The sequence below is a fragment of the Rhyacophila brunnea genome, unplaced genomic scaffold (assembly GCF_057557595.1).
Source record: "Rhyacophila brunnea isolate RB1 unplaced genomic scaffold, BYU_Rbru_1.0 scaffold_17, whole genome shotgun sequence".
In the NCBI taxonomy this organism is placed as follows: Eukaryota; Metazoa; Arthropoda; class Insecta; order Trichoptera; family Rhyacophilidae; genus Rhyacophila; species Rhyacophila brunnea.
The window spans coordinates 1,217,132-1,238,352 of NW_028232827.1; the positions used below are offsets into that span (position 1 = coordinate 1,217,132).

At 34.1% G+C, this 21,221-nt stretch overlaps 3 protein-coding genes across 3 annotated transcripts in view; 2 read left to right on the forward strand and 1 right to left on the reverse strand.

Annotated features, from left to right (window-relative positions):
• Nucleotides 1-21,221, forward strand: part of dbe (KRR1 small subunit processome component homolog dbe) — a 466,431-nt gene that overhangs the window by 35,540 nt on the left and 409,670 nt on the right. The gene's annotated exons all lie outside the window — the stretch shown is intronic.
• On the forward strand, nt 11,148-15,344 carry Phf5a (PHD finger protein 5a). Its single transcript, XM_085944350.1, has 3 exons — nt 11,148-11,349; nt 12,935-13,125; nt 15,100-15,344. Exons 1-3 carry the CDS (start codon nt 11,298-11,300, stop codon nt 15,190-15,192), a joined length of 336 nt encoding a protein of 111 aa, XP_085800476.1. The 5' UTR covers nt 11,148-11,297; the 3' UTR covers nt 15,193-15,344.
• The window catches only part of Klp54D (Kinesin-like protein at 54D), a 79,894-nt gene continuing 79,165 nt past the window's right edge, over nt 20,493-21,221 (reverse strand). The window contains exon 11 of the mRNA XM_085944653.1: nt 20,493-20,723. Within this exon, the coding sequence (XP_085800779.1) occupies nt 20,561-20,723 (163 nt within the window). The 3' untranslated portion in view covers nt 20,493-20,560. The remainder of the gene's footprint in view (nt 20,724-21,221) is intronic.

Consider the following 21,221-nt stretch of genomic DNA (forward strand, 5'->3'; position numbering starts at 1 on the left):
AAAATGGATACGCCCAGCCAATCACAGCCTTGCTTACATATCGAATATTCCTGTTTTACTTTCACTTGGTTACTAACCCCATTGGTTTTTTTAACTTTCATAAAATTATTTTTGCATATTTTGCACAACACAAAATGGCATTTTTTTTACAGTTGGACTTTGTATTTTCTTAGTGCCATGTTACCGGGTGACATTAACTGGCTGAAAGTAACTGACGGCGAGTTATGCAGAAACACTCAAACTGTCATACTAAACAATCTCTCGATTAAAATTCAACTCAATATGTTTTTGGCAATTTCAGTAATTTTAGAAATATTTTGACTGAAGTATAAATAGGGTAGGTATACATAAGTAAACATACCATAATATTGCATTCATTATAAGATGCGCCCGATTATGAGAAGCGCCCTTATTTTTAAATACCAATAATAAAATTAAAATGTTACTATAAAGATGAAGCTTATACAATGCCAGTAAAAACGGTATATTTTTTACTTACTGTATATCATCATAAATGTGAGTCTCAGTTTCAGTTACCGATTTTTCTTAATCACACTATGACTCGGGATCTCGCCTGTGATCTGCCTTTTCAATAAAATATCATTTTTAGCAGCGATTACAAGACACACCCCAAGTTTGGAGACACCAACATTGTCAAAAATATACATCTTTAAATCGATACAGTTCAGTAGTATCTCGATATAACGGACAAAATATCCGGTGAAATGAGAAAATTGTTAAAAACATCCTGATAAAAGTATCACCGTTTGTAAACAATATTTTGCACATGATAATCACGTCATACCTCGCACTCGTATTCAAGTCATAATGCCGTTCTGCTCATAGACTGAACGTAGCACTGACGTTTGCAACGCTGGCTGCTAATTCACACAGCCGCACAGCAGTTAAATTTGTTTTCTCGAAGCGAATGGATGCATTTATTCCATTCAATAAGTTTACAATGGTTAGATGTAGATTAAGGTGACCCTGGGTGTCACATCGCGACTGAAAATGAAATAACAGATGAAGTTAAGATCTTGGAAAATGAGGATGGAAGTGAAGATTGCAAGGAAGAAGAAACAACCTATCAGAGATAAGATCGCATCTTGACGATCTAATAACATTTGACTATTTGTCACATAACGAAATTCAACTATATTCACGAATTTTTGTAATTTTAGATAATTGATTATAAAAAAACTGACTTCAAAAGTGAAAACAAAACTTGATTCTTTTTTCAAAGTAGGATTACCGAAAGTCATCGAACATAAACATCACTCCATATCGGGTGTGTCTAGATATATCATCCGAAGACAAATAAGCATGACTTTCCCTCACATTCGTTAAATCGAGGTATAGTGCTCAGTAATATTATTTTATCCTGATAATATTTGCTGAAATAATTTTATTCTTAAAAGTTATGAACATTCTTTTTTATGAAAATCATGATTATGACAATACTATTTTGAAATCTTTATAATAGTGTATTTTTAAAAACATTTGTAACTACCTACTTTATTTCAATAAAATTATTATTGTTGACTATTCTTGAATACCATGCGTGTTTTTATTAATTGTTGCGGGTCTATTCTATACACAAGCCTGCTTTCGGTCCGCTACGGCAGCTAAATAGGGTAGGAAAGTATAGAATTATTAACACTTATTGTAACATTTACAATAAGTTAACTGTCTGAACTGCCAAAACTGTCTATCTCGGTCTAAAATTTATCACATAGAAGAGAGGTGCTGTTAAAACATAGCACTTATTGTAACAATTATAACTAAATTATTGTAATTGTTACAATACGTGTTAATAATTCGATACTTTCCTACCCTATTTAGCTGCCATAGCGGACCGAAACCAGCCTTGTGTATAAAATAGACCCATTGGTCCCTTATTCCCATTATTCGATGACCCCAGTATTGAACGGTAACAAGACAAAAATTTGACATTTCGCGATATTGGTATCAAAATACTCTTGTCGGTTTTGTACAGAAACAATAATTTGAAAAATATAATTTAGATACCTTGAGACCCAAAAAAAAACACATGAATTTTTACAAACTTTCAAACAAAACTAGTTTTGTACAGATCCATTTAAAACTGGCGATCGACCATACGTTTCGACGTTACGACCATGTATCCTTTTAAATCTTGTGTATTGTAAAATATTCAAAATATTAAAACATGATTATCTCAAAACTACATTTTTTGAGTTGTTACTGTTTAATACTGGGTCATCGAATTATGATCATACATATTTTTTGCTCTGGATAAAAATCATTTGTTTAGCTTTTACCAACCAAAATCAGGCCGGCTTGGCACCTAATACCTAATCCAAAACACAAATGAACAACTTTATTGTTGACGTATTTTATCTATGGATGTAAGCAAATATCATTCTCAATGAGGTTTGATTTTTTCGCTACACGAGATGTTTTTGTAAATGAAATTCGTACATTGCCCACCTTTAATTTGAGCAAATTCAATAATATAAAATCTCATTGGCTGAAAACCACTCCACACTAATCATGCAGATACCATTTAATACCAATACACCGACCAGTTTATTAGCTTGAGACTTTATCGGTTGTTTTTTAACATAATAGATTTTGAGTTTCGACCGCGTGTACTTCCTTCTTTCCTCGACGTTTCGGGCTCCTTACAGAGGCCAAGCGTCAAGGAAAGAAGTAAGAAGTACACGCGGTGGAAACCTAAGAATCTATTACGTTAAGTATAATAGTCTATGCACAATCATTTCTTTACAGTGTTGCTCCTCCACACCTGCAAACATTTCTATTTACTCAAATGGACAGTCTACATTTTGTATAAGTTTCAGTAGTTTTCTAAGTACATCTCCGTGATGGCGCTGTATTACTGAGAATAGTTTTGTTGCCTCGCTCGCTCTATTACAGCAGTCCAAGATTGGAAAAGAGTTGTCCGAATCTTCAACTTCAGTTATAGTCGACCGTTCCGTAGATGGGTTTATAGCCCTAAACAGTTGTCAACGTAAATGATTAAAATAAAGTAGGATTATCCAAAATAATTTTGGTTTCAAAACTGAAATTAAACGTTACAAAGATTAAAAGATCATGTTTATTTAATAGTAACAATGGTTTATTTGAGAAAAACTCATCTGTTACACTGAATATTGAAAACAGTTAGGTACCTATGTAGAATTTTATTTACGTACCCATTATTTAACTTTGAACCCGATTCATGCTCGGCATATTTGTCAAATCGTGAATACTAATTAAATGAAATATTTTTTTATTATAATGAATATTCTTCGATGGTGCTACAGCTCAAGTCGAGCCCTGGCCTCCTCCAGCCGGAATGGTCCTCTGCACGTCTTTTACAGTTCCTGATTTTTAGCAGCTGGTTGGCATCCTTTGTAATGTTATCACACCATCGTGTACGTGGCTTTCCCACTGGCCTTTCCCCCTCTGGGTTTCCTTCGAGGATCTTCTTCGGTATCCGTGACTCAGACATGCGCTGGACATGGCCTGCCTAGTTTAGCCTCTGGAGTTTTATGAAGGTGGAGGTTTTCAAAAACGTATTTTCCTAGGTGGTAAAAAAAATATTTTAAAACTACATTATGTAAGTAATACTTTTATCTTTTTTTTTAAATTAATATTAATTTATAAAATACATGATAAACAGACAGGGCTGTTTTCAAATCTGGCCAAAACAACTCTGGACCACCCTTTGCCGCTGATCGGTGGTGTGCATCCCTAATTCTGAGTGCAATTATATAAGATGGGTGTAAACAGATAAGTTATAATGTCAAATGCATAATGCTGACAACGAATTCAATAATAGGTAGAGAGAATATTGACTAAAACAATAGTAAAAGCGGATATGTGGTAACATCATTGGCACCTATTGAGCTTTGTATGCAATTCAATACAATAGTGTTTAATAGGTATGTTACCAGGGCTCGAAATGGACCGGAACGCACCGGAGCGCCGTTCTGGTTCGTAAAATCTGTAAAGTTATCGCTCTGTCTCGTGGACAAAATAATTTAACCGTCTGAGCTAGATATGGCATATAACAAAAAATCTAGCACACTTATGTTTATAAATTTGATAACCATGTTAATATCCTCAGAAAATTTTCGAGTGCTCCGGTTCGTAAACTTTTCCATTTCGAGCACTGTATGTAACAATATTATGAACGAACAACATTGAAATAGATTTTTTTTAGTACAGAGTTTTAATAATGTTTGATTCTTTATCTTAGATTTTTAAAAAAATCCCTAGAAAAAAAGTTGGACTGAGTGGGATTCGAACTCAGGTCTTTCACTTTAAGAATATATTGTAAAAAAAAAACGAAACGAAGATGCTACTGCCATCTTTTGTAAAATATACAAGTTAAAATGAATAATTTATTATCTCAACAAATTCACATTATCTTCATCAGAGCACACTTCATAATATTATTTCTAATAAATTAAGAAACTACAATTAAATTAATACAGATAATTTTATTGGCGGGATACGCACGCCTTACAGATTATTTTAGTTTTCTTTCAATTTTATTTTCAAATAAATAAAATTAGCCCTCTATGAACATTTATCAATACTTATTTAAGAAAAATAAAATGTATATATTATTTAGTTTGTATATTTTTTAAGAGATGTCAGGAGTGTACAATTTTACACTAAGTATGCGAAATGATTTCGAATAAAAATACTTGTACAATTATTTTCATCATAGTCAGTGGAGGTTGGATGCTATTAGGTGAAGAAGTGCTCACCGCCCTTCCTTAAACTGTGAACCAAGCCGCATTGACTCCACTCAGACAATGCGGCCGCCATCCTGATTTCTTCAGGAAAAAAAAGATTTCATTGATACCCTCAATGTGCACTTAAAAATGCCGATAAATCAGCGTATAGTCGTGTCTATGACGCGGCAGACCGCAACATACCTCAATAGCGACGATAACCTCCTTTTTGTGTTTTTTTTTTAGAATTATTTATTTATATTTTATTACCACGTTTTCATTAGCTCGTATTCTTGTTTGTCCTGTAATTTTTTTTTCTTGTTTGTCCAATTGTCCAATGTCTATTGGACGATTTAAGATTTTTAACTAACTTTCCGACTAGCTAGACATTTGAAACTTTTAGAATATATTATCAGATCACGAAAGTTATTATTGTTGGTTGCTAAGGGAGTCCTAGCAACTAAATTATTAATATATACGTGCGTTACTATGGAAATCAAAATGAAATGTCAAAATGACATTTCACTTATTCTATATTTATTCAGTATTTCTATCAAGTACAAAAACAGTATTTACTAATACATAGAATTGTCAAGTTTATATGATTCAACAGAAAATTTAAAAACGTGGTATATAAAAAGTTTTTTTTATGTTGTAATTATTTTTATAATTATCACCCCTAGATCCATCCATCCAGCGTTTCCCAAATGGGCCGCTATTTTCTTTTAAGTATATTATAACCATCATAATACTTAGGTAGGTACTCCTTTTTGTGTGTTTTTAGAATTATTTATTTAGTATAACAATAATCTAACAAACTTATTATTTATAAAATACACATAAAATTAGATAACTGTGTTAATATCTTCAGAAAATTGTCGAGCGCTCCGGTTCGTAAAATTTTCAATTTTGAGCGCTGATATTATTATGTATGTTGGTAAACAAACGAACATATTATTATAATAAAAACTGTTTTATTTTGCATAAAATATACACTTATTCAATAAAATGAATGTTACATTCTTATATCTTGTGAATTATTCGTTGAATAAAAAAAATAGTTCATTTATTTTTGCGTTGTTACGTTGTGCTCTATTCCATGGCCCCAGAAGGGGGGCTGACAGGGCTCTAGCCTGGGGGCCCGGCCTTAAGAGGGGCCCGGCGTGGCAGATCGACCAGCCAAGTATAATAAACACACAACACGAAATTGCACTAACAGTAAAGAAATGTCGCCTGCGGCGCTGTTTCACTTCAAGCACACTGACATATAATAAAATGTGGTTATGCGATGCATTTTTGATTATTGTCGATATTCGACAAGTCTATGAATAATTGCGCATAGCAACACAAAAGTGAATGTATTACAAATGCAAAAAAATCGCTAAAATACCGTTATTTTTACCTCGTACACAATTTGGAATATGCAACTGTAGATCGTCACACTACCTTTTACCTTCGCATTAGGTAGGGGGGGGGGGGGGGGCGCCAAAGTTCCTAGCCTGGGGGCCCGCTTTGGGATGTGGAGGCCATGCTCTATGAATCTTGACACTTCGCTCACTAATGTACTGTGTTCATTATTGAATGACACTTTTCAGTTACTAAATAATCATTTAGTAGTAACTAAATTACTCGCCACTCGACTAATCCAAACCGGCTTATAATTATTAGGTATTATAGTATTTTGTAATATAATATTGGTCCGTGTACTATGTGCGATATTAAAAAAGTATAAGTAGTACTCCCGAAATACTAGGTATAATTTTGCAATAGAAGCAAATTTGGCGAACTAAGAAAAAGCAAGGATAAAAAATGCCTTTGACTGTTTAAAATTAAATTTCTAATCAGATGAGTTGCCTAAGTAAAAAAAGGGCTCGGAATTTTTCAAATACTCCGTTATTTGTTGTTGGTGAAAAAACCAAAATTCTATAAATTTTCAACAGAATATTATGACAAGGCGTAGGTTTGTATATTTTATGCGGAAATACTATATGTAATTCCTTAGACCGCGTATTATTATAATTCGGTGACAAAAAGATGGCAACACTGCCTGAGTGGCCGTAGCAGTGTTGCCAACCGTACTATAATTATAGTATTTGTACTATAATTTTAGTCCGCATACTATGTACGATATAAAACAGCTGATATAGTACGCCCAAAATACTATAATTTTGAATATCGGAAAAAATATGTAAAAAGCACTATAATTTCGAGATTTCCATTCAGGATAAATTGGTGCAAAGTACTATAATTTCGCAATATAAGAAGATTTGGAGAACTTGAAAAAAAAATTGCTCGAAAAACGTATAAAAATCACTTAACTTTGGTTTAAAATGAACTATCTTGAATTCTTCGGTAAGCATTTTTGGTCGGAAGCAGTGTTGCCATATTTTGAAAGTGGAATTATAGTACAGTGCCTTCAAAAATATAGTATTTCGGCAAAAAATATAGTACGCGTTAAGTCACCAATAATTTTCAAAAATTTAAACGTGGGGTAATTAAGAGGACGCTCTACAGAATCGGCCTTGAGAATTGAAAATATGATTTTTTTTACATGTGGTCCATAATAACTGGTCTACTAGTTAATATAAAAAGGTTGCCGCCAATGTTTGTCTCAATAAACTCCCTACAAGTGAAGCTTGTGAAGTGAAGCTATGGGGTGACCAAAAAATAGTACTTTCTAATAAAATTTATTTTCTAATAAATTTACTAATAACATTTAATGTTACTAAATTCAATATGTTTATCAGTTCTTTGGTGGGAAGTATTGCAACTGATATGATGGATATGATAACTTTTTTGATTATGTGTTGGCCACGATATAAACTTAATAATATATTAATAACTTTTTAACCTGAAATTGTCCGACAACTAAACATACGAAGGATGTTGACATACATATCAACCTACATTTTTATTTCATGTGCTATCCAAAAAACATTACTAATGAATAGTGCTGTTTAGGACCTACATATTAAAAATAATAGGTATTGTTTAATTCTAATGCATATTTTTTAAAACGTAGAATTTACTGTCTGCCTATAAAAACAAAGTGACTTTTTATTGCCTGCGCAACTTCACTTTTATACTAGTGAAACAAGTGGTAGGTAAAGCCAATGGGCGAAATTATATATTATATTAAGAGTGCCTAAAAATAATTATTAACATACAGTCACTAGACACATTATTTTTTTATTAATCCATCGGACTGGCGGGCATATAAAAAATGACTATAAAAAATGACTGTCGCTAGAAAAAGTGTCTGACAGGGCTGCCGACGCAATTAATTATATTGTACTTTTTAAATTTAATTTATAATATATTTTATTTAAGTTTTGTGCATCTAATGCCGGGTCCACACTGGCGCAAAACAATGTCGCGCGACAACCTCGATAAATTTTACGATAAATATCATACTTATCGTAAAATTTAACGAGGTTGCCGGCAACATGTTGCCAATTTGGACCCGGCATAATATCCACTGTGGTTCACGTAGTGGCATGTACCTGTTTTTCTGGGGTCAACTAATTCAAAAAGTAAACACCCATAATAGAATTTTTCCAGTTTTGGTTGCATTATATTCCAACTCATTTCCGATATTATTAATGGAAATTTCTCGGTGTACATAGTAAACAAACCTACGAATAAAAAAAGACAGTAAGGAACACAGTGATTCATCGCAGTAAAAACTGGCAACCAAAATGGATTATATAATATATTCCATCGTATTATTTTCTCGAAATCATAAAGATACTATAATAGTATTTGAGTATCAACCTATGTTCAATTTGAATTGGGTTATAATAATAATATACCCGTAGATATATCAATAGTATGTTTGCCACGATATCCACCCAAGTTATCAGTATGTACTTGCACAGGTTTGATTAAAAACTATGATGAAATTAACATTTTACAAATATTATATTATTTTGACAGCCCTGTTTTCTGATCAGCGGACACGTGCAGGTGGTGTTTATCAAATAATAATGTAAGATTGTCCACAATAATAATAATGTAGAAGGTCGACATTAGTAATAATACTAATAATAATGTTTTTTTTTTAAATAAAATCTCCGATGATTAGTGATTTTTGCCAAAAGATCGATTTAAATTAACGTGCGTACGACGCCGAGGTCGATTTCATACTAAATTATATTTGAATACGGAGCTCTTCAGCCGCCCCTTAACGTCTTGTTTTTTTAGACAAAATATCTATGAAGGGTAAATTAACGCCTTGTTTTTTTAGACAAAATTCAAATGTTTAGTTAGTTGTTTCCAAACTTAATGTTACTGCGCCTCCCTTTTAAAAAAATCTAATCTAGGCGCCTCCTCCCCCCTTATTTCATTAAATAATACAGACACCTTTCAAATAGTCAACAATGTACCTACTTACGAATACAAAAATTTAAAAAAAAATAAACAAGGTTTTACTAATTATATTACATTAATTTTTGACGAATGTGCTTGTTTATCAGCACAATCAATTTCAACAGTAGGTAGTCAATCCAAATTCATCTTCTTTCATTGACAAATGGATTCTATCATGGACCCCACATCCTGAAGCGGACTTTTTTTACTATTAATAAAATAATGTGAAAAGTGCATTAGCACACTAACCAAGAACTCAGTAATAGATTTTTGTTTGCTTTAATATATCGGGCGTAGAAATCATTCAAAAGTAGAGACATGGCGAACTTTTTTTTTGTCATTTTGATTTCCTAAGCTCCAATTTTTAATGAATGCCTTCACTTTGTCGTTTTAAATCAGTGAATGCATTAGTGGTTCATGGATTCATTTATTCATTTATTCACTCATTTTTTTATCTTTTATGTCTATCTTTATATTTTTTATCGTATATAATTATCGTTCCTAAACAAATTTGCCTCAAATTTCAATATTATGATTGATTTGACCCTTTTATTTCATTTTTTACGAGACAGGCATTGCGCTTCACAATAGTTTAGAAGTGAGGGATTATAAAATTAGTCTCCATATTTTGCAGAAAGGTTTGCAAAAAATAACCCTTGTCACCAGATGGGAAAAAACCCCTGGTCCGCAGTTTCAAATCACATATCCACAACCTAATCATACGCCCTTGAATTAGGATTTGCCTCCCCTGATTTACGAAATATCATCGCAACGCACTTCGACAGGCGAAAGCGGGGCCGAGTGCCTGATCATTTTTCTAAGATATTTCAGGCGACCTTGAATACTGACCGCCGAGGCAGAGTTAAACATTTCTCGAATAACCCGCTCCCCTCTGCCCCTCTCCTGAGTAGGATGGACCCGCCAAAAATTAAAGATGCTTTTGAAAAATAAAGTCAGTTGAGATTTACCCTACAATGAAGTGACAACACAAAACCAGTGTTACGTCGGCGCGTAGCGTCGCCCGCGGGAACCGTATAATCAACCGTGTTTCTAACCAATTACTAAATCTATGTTTAATTATCGGCCAAGATTACGACGGATATCAAAGTGCTCGCGTAACTAAATTAAGTGATACGTAGATATGTCCCCGTGAAGAAAATAATACCGTGTAACGCGTCACAAACCAATCTGTCCTTGAATCTTGGCGCCGTGTGAGGTGAAAGCTCCCGGCCTCCTATTGATAAGTGTTTATCCTTCTGTAATGTAATCGATGTCTGTATAACTTAGTGTAAATAAAACATCCCTGCGCAGGGAAATTGTCAAATCAAAAACGTGTTTTATCTTGAATTATATGTCCTGATGTCCACACAACCCTCAATCAAGGTGATACTCGTGAAGAACGCTGCCAGCATACATGTGAGTTCCCCACCCATTCTTCTCGGTATCACCCTTTATAGGACTGTTTTTTGTGTACCTAGTTTATAACTAGCGGCCGTTTTATAAACTATGCATTTGCAAACTGCAAACGTGTGGCTACATTAATTTTGTTAATCTTTTCGCGCCTCCCTTTGCAACACTCCGCGCATCCCAGTTTGGAAATCGCTGGGTTAAGTAATTAACGTCATCTTTTTTTAGACGTGGGGTTATTTAATTTTTTCTTTCTTCCCACGGATTATTTTGGCGTTGTTTTTCTTCTATTGGAAACTTTTTTCCGATTTCTCAAAATTATAGTATTTTGGGCGTACTATACCTGTTTTATATCGTACATAGTACGCAGACGAAAATTATAGTACAAATACTATAATTATAGTACGGTTGGCAACACTGGTCGGAAGAGATACCTACATAAATAAAAAGGGGTCTCTGAGTTTCTCAAATTCTCCATTATTTTTTCGAGATACAAAATCTTATACATTTTCAACAGATGACAACGCGTACTCTATTTTTTCCGCAAATACTATAATTTTGGAGGCTCTGTACTATAATTCCACTTTGAAAAGATGGCAACACTGGGCCGTATGGTCTCTATGGTCCCATCATGGTATATTATCTATGGCCTAATGTCAAAATAAGCGTTGATATTTGGCATTTTGATCTATCGAATAATAAATTCATTATTCAGTAATTAACTGAACTACAAAATTATCTAATTTCAAAAAATTGTTGTCGCATTTGACTTGCAATTATTTTAATTGATTGGATATGGCGAAACATCATCCTGATCTTATTTTTTGTCGAAAACAGCCCGGCGTTGGTGAGTTTATTTTTGCACACAAATCACTTGTAGTTCTTGTCAAATCCACGTATACTGTTATAAAATTACAACAGTAGCATCTAATTATTATAATTAATAAAAGGCTCTAAAATAAACGAACGATTTTACTCGAAAGTATTCGATTGTGTTTTGATACAACTTAACCTTAAAACTAAACGAATGTTGTTCGTATTTTTGAATCTGTAGAAAGTTGTCTTTTAAGTGAGTTTGTGGAGTCGGGAGTCGTGGTCTATGGTATTTTTAGCGGAGTCTTTCAACCAACTCGGACACTCTGGGTTATTAAAAAAAAGACCTTTATATTTTTTTCTAATTATTATCGGTAATGTATTTTGTACGGTAGTAATATCCCGTTTAAACGTATGTCTTTACTGCTGACTACGTATTATGGCGGCCATTCTAAAAATATGCACGTGTAATCATATATTATGCAAATCGCAAGATTGCATGCATGAATCAAAAAAATTTAGAAGCTTCTGAATTTTCATGCGACAATTGGACCGTGCAGTATCTGCGCCTGCGTAGTAGAACGATAGTAGCAAACCTGCCGGTAAAAAAGCGGACTACACTATGCAGAGACTCATTTTGAGGATAACCGATTTTCACGACCTGTCAAATAGTACCATAAAATGACAACATCGCGTCTCGCTTACTCTTGAAGAATGAGATTGGCGAGATAGTTAGCACTTTTACATGTAGACAGTTATTATCGCGATAGTTTAAAATACACGCTATTGGTGCAAATAAATCCATGCACGTATACAGGCGCTATAATGTTATTAAAATTACAAAAGTTGGTTAACATTATAAATGGAATTTGAATAACACCTCTGATGCATATTTGTTAGTAGAGGTAAAATACAGTACAATATACTCCATAATATCATTATGTTTTTCGTCATCTTTTAAAACGTTAAACCATACTACAAAAACGATTAAGAAATATTGGCATTGATAGTACTTGAATCAGTAGTTTATTTGGTAAATTTCTCACTCGAAATACTATAAGATGTAGGTTCGATCCCCATTTGGTTACAAGATTTTTTAAATAGTAATGTTTCTAATGCTGTTCTAAATTATGTATATTTAATGTAGGAGACTGTTACATTTTAACATCCAGTGTGTATAATCTTGTAAAAAAAATAATTTAACTAAGCCGGCTCGCACATCTAAACTCGTCTCGTCTGCAACGTGTCGAATACATCGATGTGACGTCATTGTTATTCACAAAACACACCTTGCCAAATGGAGCTTTGCACATTGGTGGAATGCGACTTTTAAGTTTGAAAAAAAAAATCTAGTGATGCTAGCAACAAATCGCATGCATCTCCGACTGCGAGCCGAAGTCGCCAGTAGGCATACGGCATACGCACATGCTACGAATTGCTCAATCCTATACATTTACACGTTCCGAGAGGTTCCGCGTAACTGTCGCTAGGCGCTTATGTGCGCGGTCTTCATATGCAACATTCCTAGCAGGTTTGATTTATGGCTGTGCGAGTTTGAGTACGAGGTGAATTTAGATGTGCGAGCCGGCTAAATATTATATATAATGTGTTTATTTTAGCCATTGGGCGACTTTGCGAGAAATGCGATGGCAAATGCGTAATCTGCGACTCGTACGTCCGTCCGTGCACACTTGTCAGGATTTGTGATGAGTGCAATTATGGCTCGTACCAGGGGCGCTGCGTCATTTGCGGAGGGCCGGGTGTCTCCGATGCTTATTATTGCAAGGAATGCACAATACAAGAGAAAGATGTAAGTCATATAGGTTTATAATATATTTATAATTTTACAGAAGTTCAGGGTCACAACTGGAGTCCAACAGGGTTGCGTCCTTGCTCCGTTTATTCCTATTGTCCTTTTCGATTTTATTCTATGGAAGTCAATATCACCTGATGGAGGCATAGCTACTACACCCACTGTAAAGCAGTGATATGTCTTATTTGAGAATTCTATTAGAGATACAAGAGACAATCGACAGGTTTCATAACAATTCGAGTGCTTAAAGTCAGACAACGTTATCTACAAAAAAGTGTTAGAGATAACGTTATTTTACATTTATGGCTACATGATAGTCAAACAACGTTATGTCAATCTTTTCTAATTTCTTATTAAATCGTCAGTAAAGTTTAACGCTAACTACATAAGTAACCCTTGTTTTCATATTTTTTAAAAACTATCCCTATAAATTTTATCATCATCATAAGCAAGATAAATGTACAATACACAATAAATTATAAAATATTAACATTAGGTTTTAAATAAACATTTCCCTTGTTGAGTTACAAGAATCTAAAATAACGATTTTTGGCTCTCCTGTAAAGTTGCACTTTTGTAGATAGTGTTGTTTGACACTAAGCCCTCGAATTCATCTTGCAAAGTCATCAAAATCAATGTGCAAAAAACCATCTATATATGTAATTGTCCATCGCAGAGTGTATTATACAGGACAGGCCAGTAGCTAAGGGTGGAGGTAGACTGTGGAGACCCAACATAAATTTTCAGTCATACTTATATTTTTTTTCGTTTAACTAAGACTTCAAATTACAGATGGTATCGGTTAGTTTTTAAAATTCTATTAAACCCTGCCTAAAGCGAACCATAATATGATAAACGTTTGTTTTTATTCAATGAATAAATCATAAGATTTGAGAATGTAATATTCTTTATTGAACATACATAATTTGAAAACACCTCAGAGAAATCTATAACTACTATAAAAATAAATTTTGAAAAGAAATACGACGTCCAGCGGGACTTGAACCCATGTTCACTGGATTCGCGCCAATGTGCTCTTACGTACTTAGTTGATAGTAGTTATTATTATTAAAATTGTCTACGTTCAAACCATAATATTAGACAAAGCTTACTGTGCACCATTTATGTCAGATCTCCATAGCCTACCTTCATCATTCGCCACTAGCACATGGCTATTACATACACACAATGACCAGCTAGGAATAAAATAAATCTTGAAAATCTCAAGCAATACTTACATTATCTGTAATATCTGATATTTGGCATCAGATGCTCATTTTTTACTGCTACTTACATTAAATGCCGGCGCTCCATTAGCACGCAAGTCAGACGATTTACAGTCTTCAGAGTTTTTTTCGCGTGGAGCACCCCAGATCTGCGGACTTTTTAATCCGCAGACCAGGCTCGTTGGATTTCAAACATGTTTGATATTTTACTCTCCGAGTTGCCAGACTTCGTCCGTCGATCACTGTGCAAATTCGATTTGACATTAATACGCGATCATTCGGACCGAAAAAAAATCTGTAATTGTTTTAAACATTTTCATTTATTAATTTGTTAATTTACACATTAGAAAATGAGAGATTTATCAATTATTTTTTTATTTATATTTATGAAATTCATAAAAGAAAACGTTAAACTTGTGTTGTTTTCACTGCTATATTATTTTATGCAAGTCTACATATAAATAACACAAAATTATAGGATTATCGGAAGACAAACTTGTGTTGTTTTCACTGCTATATTATTTTATGCAAGTCTACATATAAATAACACAAAATTATAGGATTATCGGAAGACATTACGATAATCGCAACTTTTGACAGCTTTTGACTTTTTTATTCGTTCGTTGATCAGTAGCAGAGCATAGACAAATCAGACGATTTATTGTCTTTGAACTTTTGCCTCGCCAATGGAGCGCTGGCATTATAAAACTTGTTTCCTAGATTTCCATTTTCTATTTGTTTTCAGAGAGATGGCTGTCCAAAGATTGTTAACTTAGGAAGTTCCAAAACAGATTTGTATTACGAACGGAAGAAATACGGTTTCAAACGAAACCACTAATAACAAAAAGGACAATGTGCGAAAGTTATGTTATATTATTGAGTGTTTAAGTATAGGACACTAGTGTATTTATATGAAATAAGTATTTGGCGTAATTCTTAAACTGAAAGTGTGTTTTTAATTATAATAAATGATTATTTGTGTATTTTCTCATTTTGCTTTTATTACAGTTACACACACAAAACTATTTGCAATACCTATGTTAAAGTTTTGGTTTTACATTATTGAAATCTCTGGTAACATAATGAATACTGGAATATTCAAACGTAGGGGAGGTAAAGGGAATATTTGGCGGCATCGAGTTAGCCAGAGTTAGCTAGAAGACATCTGGATGATTGCCATTTTGGCACTGGAAAACTTGAATGCAATGCATGATAAAATACACATTATGTACGTAGAAAATTGTCCTAGATTCTGCAGAGAACAACTTCTTCTTCTTATTCGATGGCGCTACAGCTCAAGTCGAGCCCTGGCCTCCTCCACCGCCGTCCTCCGCACGTCTTTTCCAGTTCCTGATTTTTAGCAGCTGGTTGGCATTTTTTGTAATGTTATCACCCCATCGTGTGCGTGGTTTTCCCACTGGCATTTCCCCCCTGGGTTTCCTTCGAGGATCTTCTTCGGTATCCGTGACTCAGGCATGCGCTGGACATGGCCTACCCATTTTAGCCTCTGGAGTTTTATGAAGGTGGAAAGTTTTGAATCTTGGTAAAAGCGGTATAGTTCCGTGTTGTACCTAATTCTCCACTCCCCACCATCATTCATGGGTCCGTATATCCGCCTCAGGATCTTTCTCTCAAAGCAGTCCAGCAGGCAGCAGAGAACAACTAACTTAGTCATATTTGAATTCTTATGTGTATTCGATTGTCAACATTTCTGGAGGCCTTATCTAATTGTAGAACAATCATTGTTTATGCGATTAGGCTATAAAATTTTATCTTTTCTAAATATCTATGGTATTTGGTTATTTTATGATAAGTGCAAAATTAATAATTTTGAGACAGTTTCAAGTATACAGTTCTGTTAATCTTTCATTTATTTCAAAGTCGCGGATTAATCCCATAGCTGGACTAGAAATGCATATTGTTTTTTAATGTGTGTTTGCTCCATTGTATGGATTTCATGGATTTGGCCAATGGTGACGGTTACATGTAAATATATGTGAAACATTTCACTGTAGCACAGTTCGCCATGAGCTTTCTTATCTAAAAGAAATGACCGTATACTATAAGGTCCCCAATTTTATTAGATTCAATATGAACGTTAATTCTATTTCCATAGCTGATTTTGGCAAAATTCAAGAATGACAACCTAACCTAACAAATAATCCAGTATATCGGCTATTTTCAAAATTTGTTTACTGCTGGCTTCCTGTAAAGTGTACCCTGTTTTATTTATACATGAATTTTATGCCAGTACTATACTACCCAAAGAGGTTGGAGAGTCTTTAATATCGTCGCCGTAGATGTCAAGGGAGCCAAGCCACAAATTTGGCGAAAATGAGTGAAGTATACAAAAGCCACAAAACTCTTTTGACTACATTTTTTGTACATTTCAATATTCAGTGGTCAAGAGATATAGCACACATAACTCCAAAGATATTATTTTTTTTAGTTATTTGTACAAAATAATAAAAAGTTAACACCACAAAGTATATTCTATATTCAAAGTTTCACCGTTATATCTTTAAAAACAAAAAAGTTCAATAAAACCTGTCACACAAAATCTTTGCATGCCTGTTTCTCAGCATTATGATTTTGTGGACTGACTCCCTTAACATCTATGGCGACGATATACGGCCATATATTTTCGATACAACTTTTCACGGTGAAATGTGATACAGTGAACTGCATACGTACAAGTTTCCGGATACGAAGGGCAACACCATCTGCAATGTATTCTTAGTTCAATGAAAACATGTATGGTTGACAAAGTTTAGTGTGCACTATTTATGTCGGATCTTAACAACCTACCTTCGCCACTTCCACACTAAAATAATTCTAGAGTTGATGTCAAATATTGTGATATGTTCGTATGAATTTCTGTTTCTATAATCCAAACTCTGGTTTCTGTGATGTTATGGTCTGCAAATTTAAATCATGGACGCAATGTTTTACTTCTTAGTTATGTATGTAATTATGAAGGAATCTAAAAACCTTAACATTTCTGAATAATTGGGAATATTATATACAGGCAATGTTCCCTGTAAGGTGTGCGCATGTGCGCGCGCACACTTACCAAAATGTGTCCTCACATGTTTTCATCCCCCGCACAGTCCTCACACATTCGTCATTAAGAAGAAATCCTGCAATAAATTTAAATTGGAATGGCTCTCTGAAATCGTCAATGCATTTGCAAAAAGTAAGAATTGGTGATATATTTGTTTATTCGGAAACAGATGATTTTGTCAAATGCATCATATGCTCCGCAGCAAATATGCAAGGAGAATTCACGTCTAGAAAGAAGTGGATTGAATGGAGGTTGTATCTTTTAAAAAGTCATTTAAGTCAAAAAGTACACCGGGATGCTGTTACAAAATTGAAAAATTTGAAAATAGGTCGCTGAGCGCAAAAAATCTGGTTGCGATCTAGTCAAAGTATTAATTGATAATGTACTATTCACTATAAAAATAAATGCTTCTATGCTTTCTGTACAAGATATTCATAATCATGTATCTAAATACACCAACCCTAGTTACGCCACTGCTCAGATGCGTCGACGATCTGCACACACAATAGAAAAATTAGAGGAAACGTATACAGGTTATGTTGGTTCTTCTCTCGTCTCCTAGAATCAATAAAGATGTGCTGTACATGTGATGTGTTTGTATAATACATAATATTGCAGTGCCTTGGATTATTTTATTAGTCATAGAGTATAATTGAGAGGAAACACTTTATGTCAATAGCTATCAGGGTAGCTACCGAAAAGAAATACATCATTTTTTATAGAGCAGTGTTGAAGTACAATCCTTTTTAATGGTTACATATTAATCTATAATATAATTTCCATTATTAAATGTTCACTGTGGACCATGGAGATGGTTTCTGTAATAATTCTTCAATTGTTTGCCAGCGACTCAATGATATCTTTTCTCACACCACTAAACCCTCCCCTGAGAAATTCAGTCACAAGGTAAACATAACAAGTTTCATTGAGATCATGACGTGACTATTCCTTTCGTATTAAGTTACAGGTCAGGACGGCAGTGGCGAAAGGTGATGTTAAGCTGTGGCGATCCGACTTAAATAGTGCACACTGAACTTTATCACTTATACTTATTTATTATCATTGAACTAATAATACAAATTGTAGATGGCGTTGGTTAGTTTTTAAAATTCAATTAAACCCTACCGAAACATACCAAAATTGTTTAAGTATGCTATGGGCGATCTGACAAGAATTTTTTATCTATTATGGTTTGGTTAGGCAGAGCATGGCCCCCACATCCTGAAACGGGCCCTCAGGACAGGATGACAGGATCTTTGTCGGGCGCCCTACCTATCGCTAGGGTTAAAAGCAGTGTGACGCTCTACAGAAAATTTTGTAAATAATATTCCAGTTAAAATTAAGGGTATTCAGTGTATTTTTAGCGATTTTTTGTGTTTTTTAATAAATCCACTTTATGGAGTTTTCGAATATCAACAATAATCATAATTTTCATCACAGAATCACATATTATAAAGTTGTTAAAATTCTTAAAGCAAAATAGCACCGCAGGCGACTTTTTCGCCATTAGAGCAAATTTGTGATGTGTGTTTATCTCACGTATAAGGTAGACGCACCACGCGGGGCCCCCAGACTAGAGCCCTGTTAGCTCCCCCCTTGTGAAGGCCATGAGGCAGAGTATTGAATTTTAAAAAGTAACCAACACCATCTGCAATTTGTATTTGTAGTTTAATGAAAACAAATAAGTATGACTGACAAAGTGTGCATTATTTTTGTCAGATCTATACAGCCTACCTCCACTACTATGGTTTAGCTTAAACATGGTTTAATTGAATGTTAATAACTAATCAACACTGTCAGCAATTTGTATTCTTAGTTCAATGAAAACAAATAAATTCTAATGGATTCAAGCTCTGTACTATTCCATTTAAGGATTGAATGGAATAGTACAGAGCTTGAATCCATTAGAATTTAAATTAAAATTCCATCAGGTACCTTCGGTCGAAAGTATTAATATGAAAACAAATAACTATGGCTGACAAAGTTTAGTGTGCACTATTTATGTCGGATCTACACTCTTCACCACTGCAGGATGGTAAACCGGCCTACAGTGTGTATCGCTCCTTTAGGTGGTCGGTTTAGAGGCCTGTAGGGTTCAAAGAGTTATTTTTAATAAATAAATTGTTATTTTGCCGTGTGCTGTCTATTGCAGTGGAGAAGGGTCGAGGTAGGCTGTTAAGATTCGCCATAAATATTGCACATTAAATTTTGATAGTCATACGTATTAGTTTTTATTAAACTAAGACTACAATTTACAGAACATGTTGGTTAGTTTTTGAAAATCAATTAAACCCTGCCTAAACCACACCATAATAGTTTTGGTATACTTTGGGTGATACGACAAAATTATGCACACTTTTTCATTCATACTTGTTTGTTTTCGTTAGAATAAAAATACATATTAAACATATTGTTAGTTATTTTTGAACATTCATTTAAGCCCTGCCTAAACTAAACTATTTACACCCACGGTGGCCGCGCAGTATAAGCGTTGGACTATCACGCCGTGGGTCTCAGGTTCGAATCCTGGGTCTGGCAAGTACACATATTGTTTTTCAATTTGTGTGTGAGTCAGGGTATGGACCTAATAGGTTGAGCAAGTGGCTGGCATCCATTTCTCGTAAAATAACAAAATCTGTTAATACAAACCTCTACTCTGTGGAGGCCCATATGATCCTATTAGGATCGGACATGGTCGAAAAAAAAAAAAAAACTAAACTATAATAGATAAAAAATATTATTCAACTATAAAATATCCAAAGTTATGTATGATTTAATTGCATAATTTAAGACTTATAGATAGACGAGTATTTTTTGACTATTATCCATTATGGATTGGTTTCGCAGGGTTTAATTGAATTTGAAAAACTAAGCAACACCATTTGTAAATTTTATTGTAGTCTTAGTTCAATAAAAACAAATAAGTATGACTGACAGAGTTTAATGTGCACTATTATTGGCGGATCTCAACGGCCTACCTCCACCCTTCGCCACTGGTCTATTGTATATCCATTGTAAATGTCATATCTCTGTTTGGTTTTTGGATAAGTAAATAAGAATGCGTGCAACACTATGGAATAAATATTTTTTTATTTTGGTAACAATAACTCGTTAAATATGAAACAGTTGAGGTCTAAGTTATTCAGCTATGGTTACTAGAGTTGCTAGCAAAACTATTTGTGCTGGATGTGTAGGGATTGGTCCAGACGTTAGTCGTGGCGTCTAAGTCTCCATTGAAAGACATGCCGAGGGCTTCCGAGGTGTACGTGGGACGAGCAGGAATTATCGGTGACCGGCAACAAACCCTGAAAGGTCGTGAAATGTTAAATGATTAGGCTACACAGACATGCTTAGCGGAAATGTCCTCATGCCTTCCTGGCTCCCCATTCTTGAAACAATGACATGCGATGATAATATGAAGCATCCATTTTCAAAAACTGATGATTCAAAATTTCCGTAAACATCATTTTTGTGCTTCAAGCATAAGTGGTTGGCATTAATTTCTTTTCCCATTATATTGTATTTTTAAATTATAACAATATGTCCATTTTTATTAATCAATAAACCCTTTATTGTAATTGATTTATAATAAAATTAGATAAATGAGGAGTCTAATAACAAAAAAAGATAAGTCCACAATTCAAAATTAGTGGGAAATTATATTTTTTGTGCAACAACGTTGAAACTGGTTGGTTTTAAAGTTAATTTCTTTATTCTATCATATTTTATTTTCAAACTGGAACAAAATGCATATGTCTTTTAGCTGATGAATTTCTTTATGCGATAAATCCATGAAAATTAAA

Bases quoted from the DNA above. Each gene is read 5' to 3' on its own strand.
- Phf5a (XM_085944350.1), top strand. From the start codon at position 11,298: ATGGCGAAACATCATCCTGATCTTATTTTTTGTCGAAAACAGCCCGGC. The intron at 11,350-12,934 runs GTGAGTTTATTT...TGTTTATTTTAG, and splicing joins TCGAAAACAGCCCGGCGTTG to CCATTGGGCGACTTTGCGAG. The intron at 13,126-15,099 runs GTAAGTCATATA...ATTTGTTTTCAG, and splicing joins GCACAATACAAGAGAAAGAT to AGAGATGGCTGTCCAAAGAT.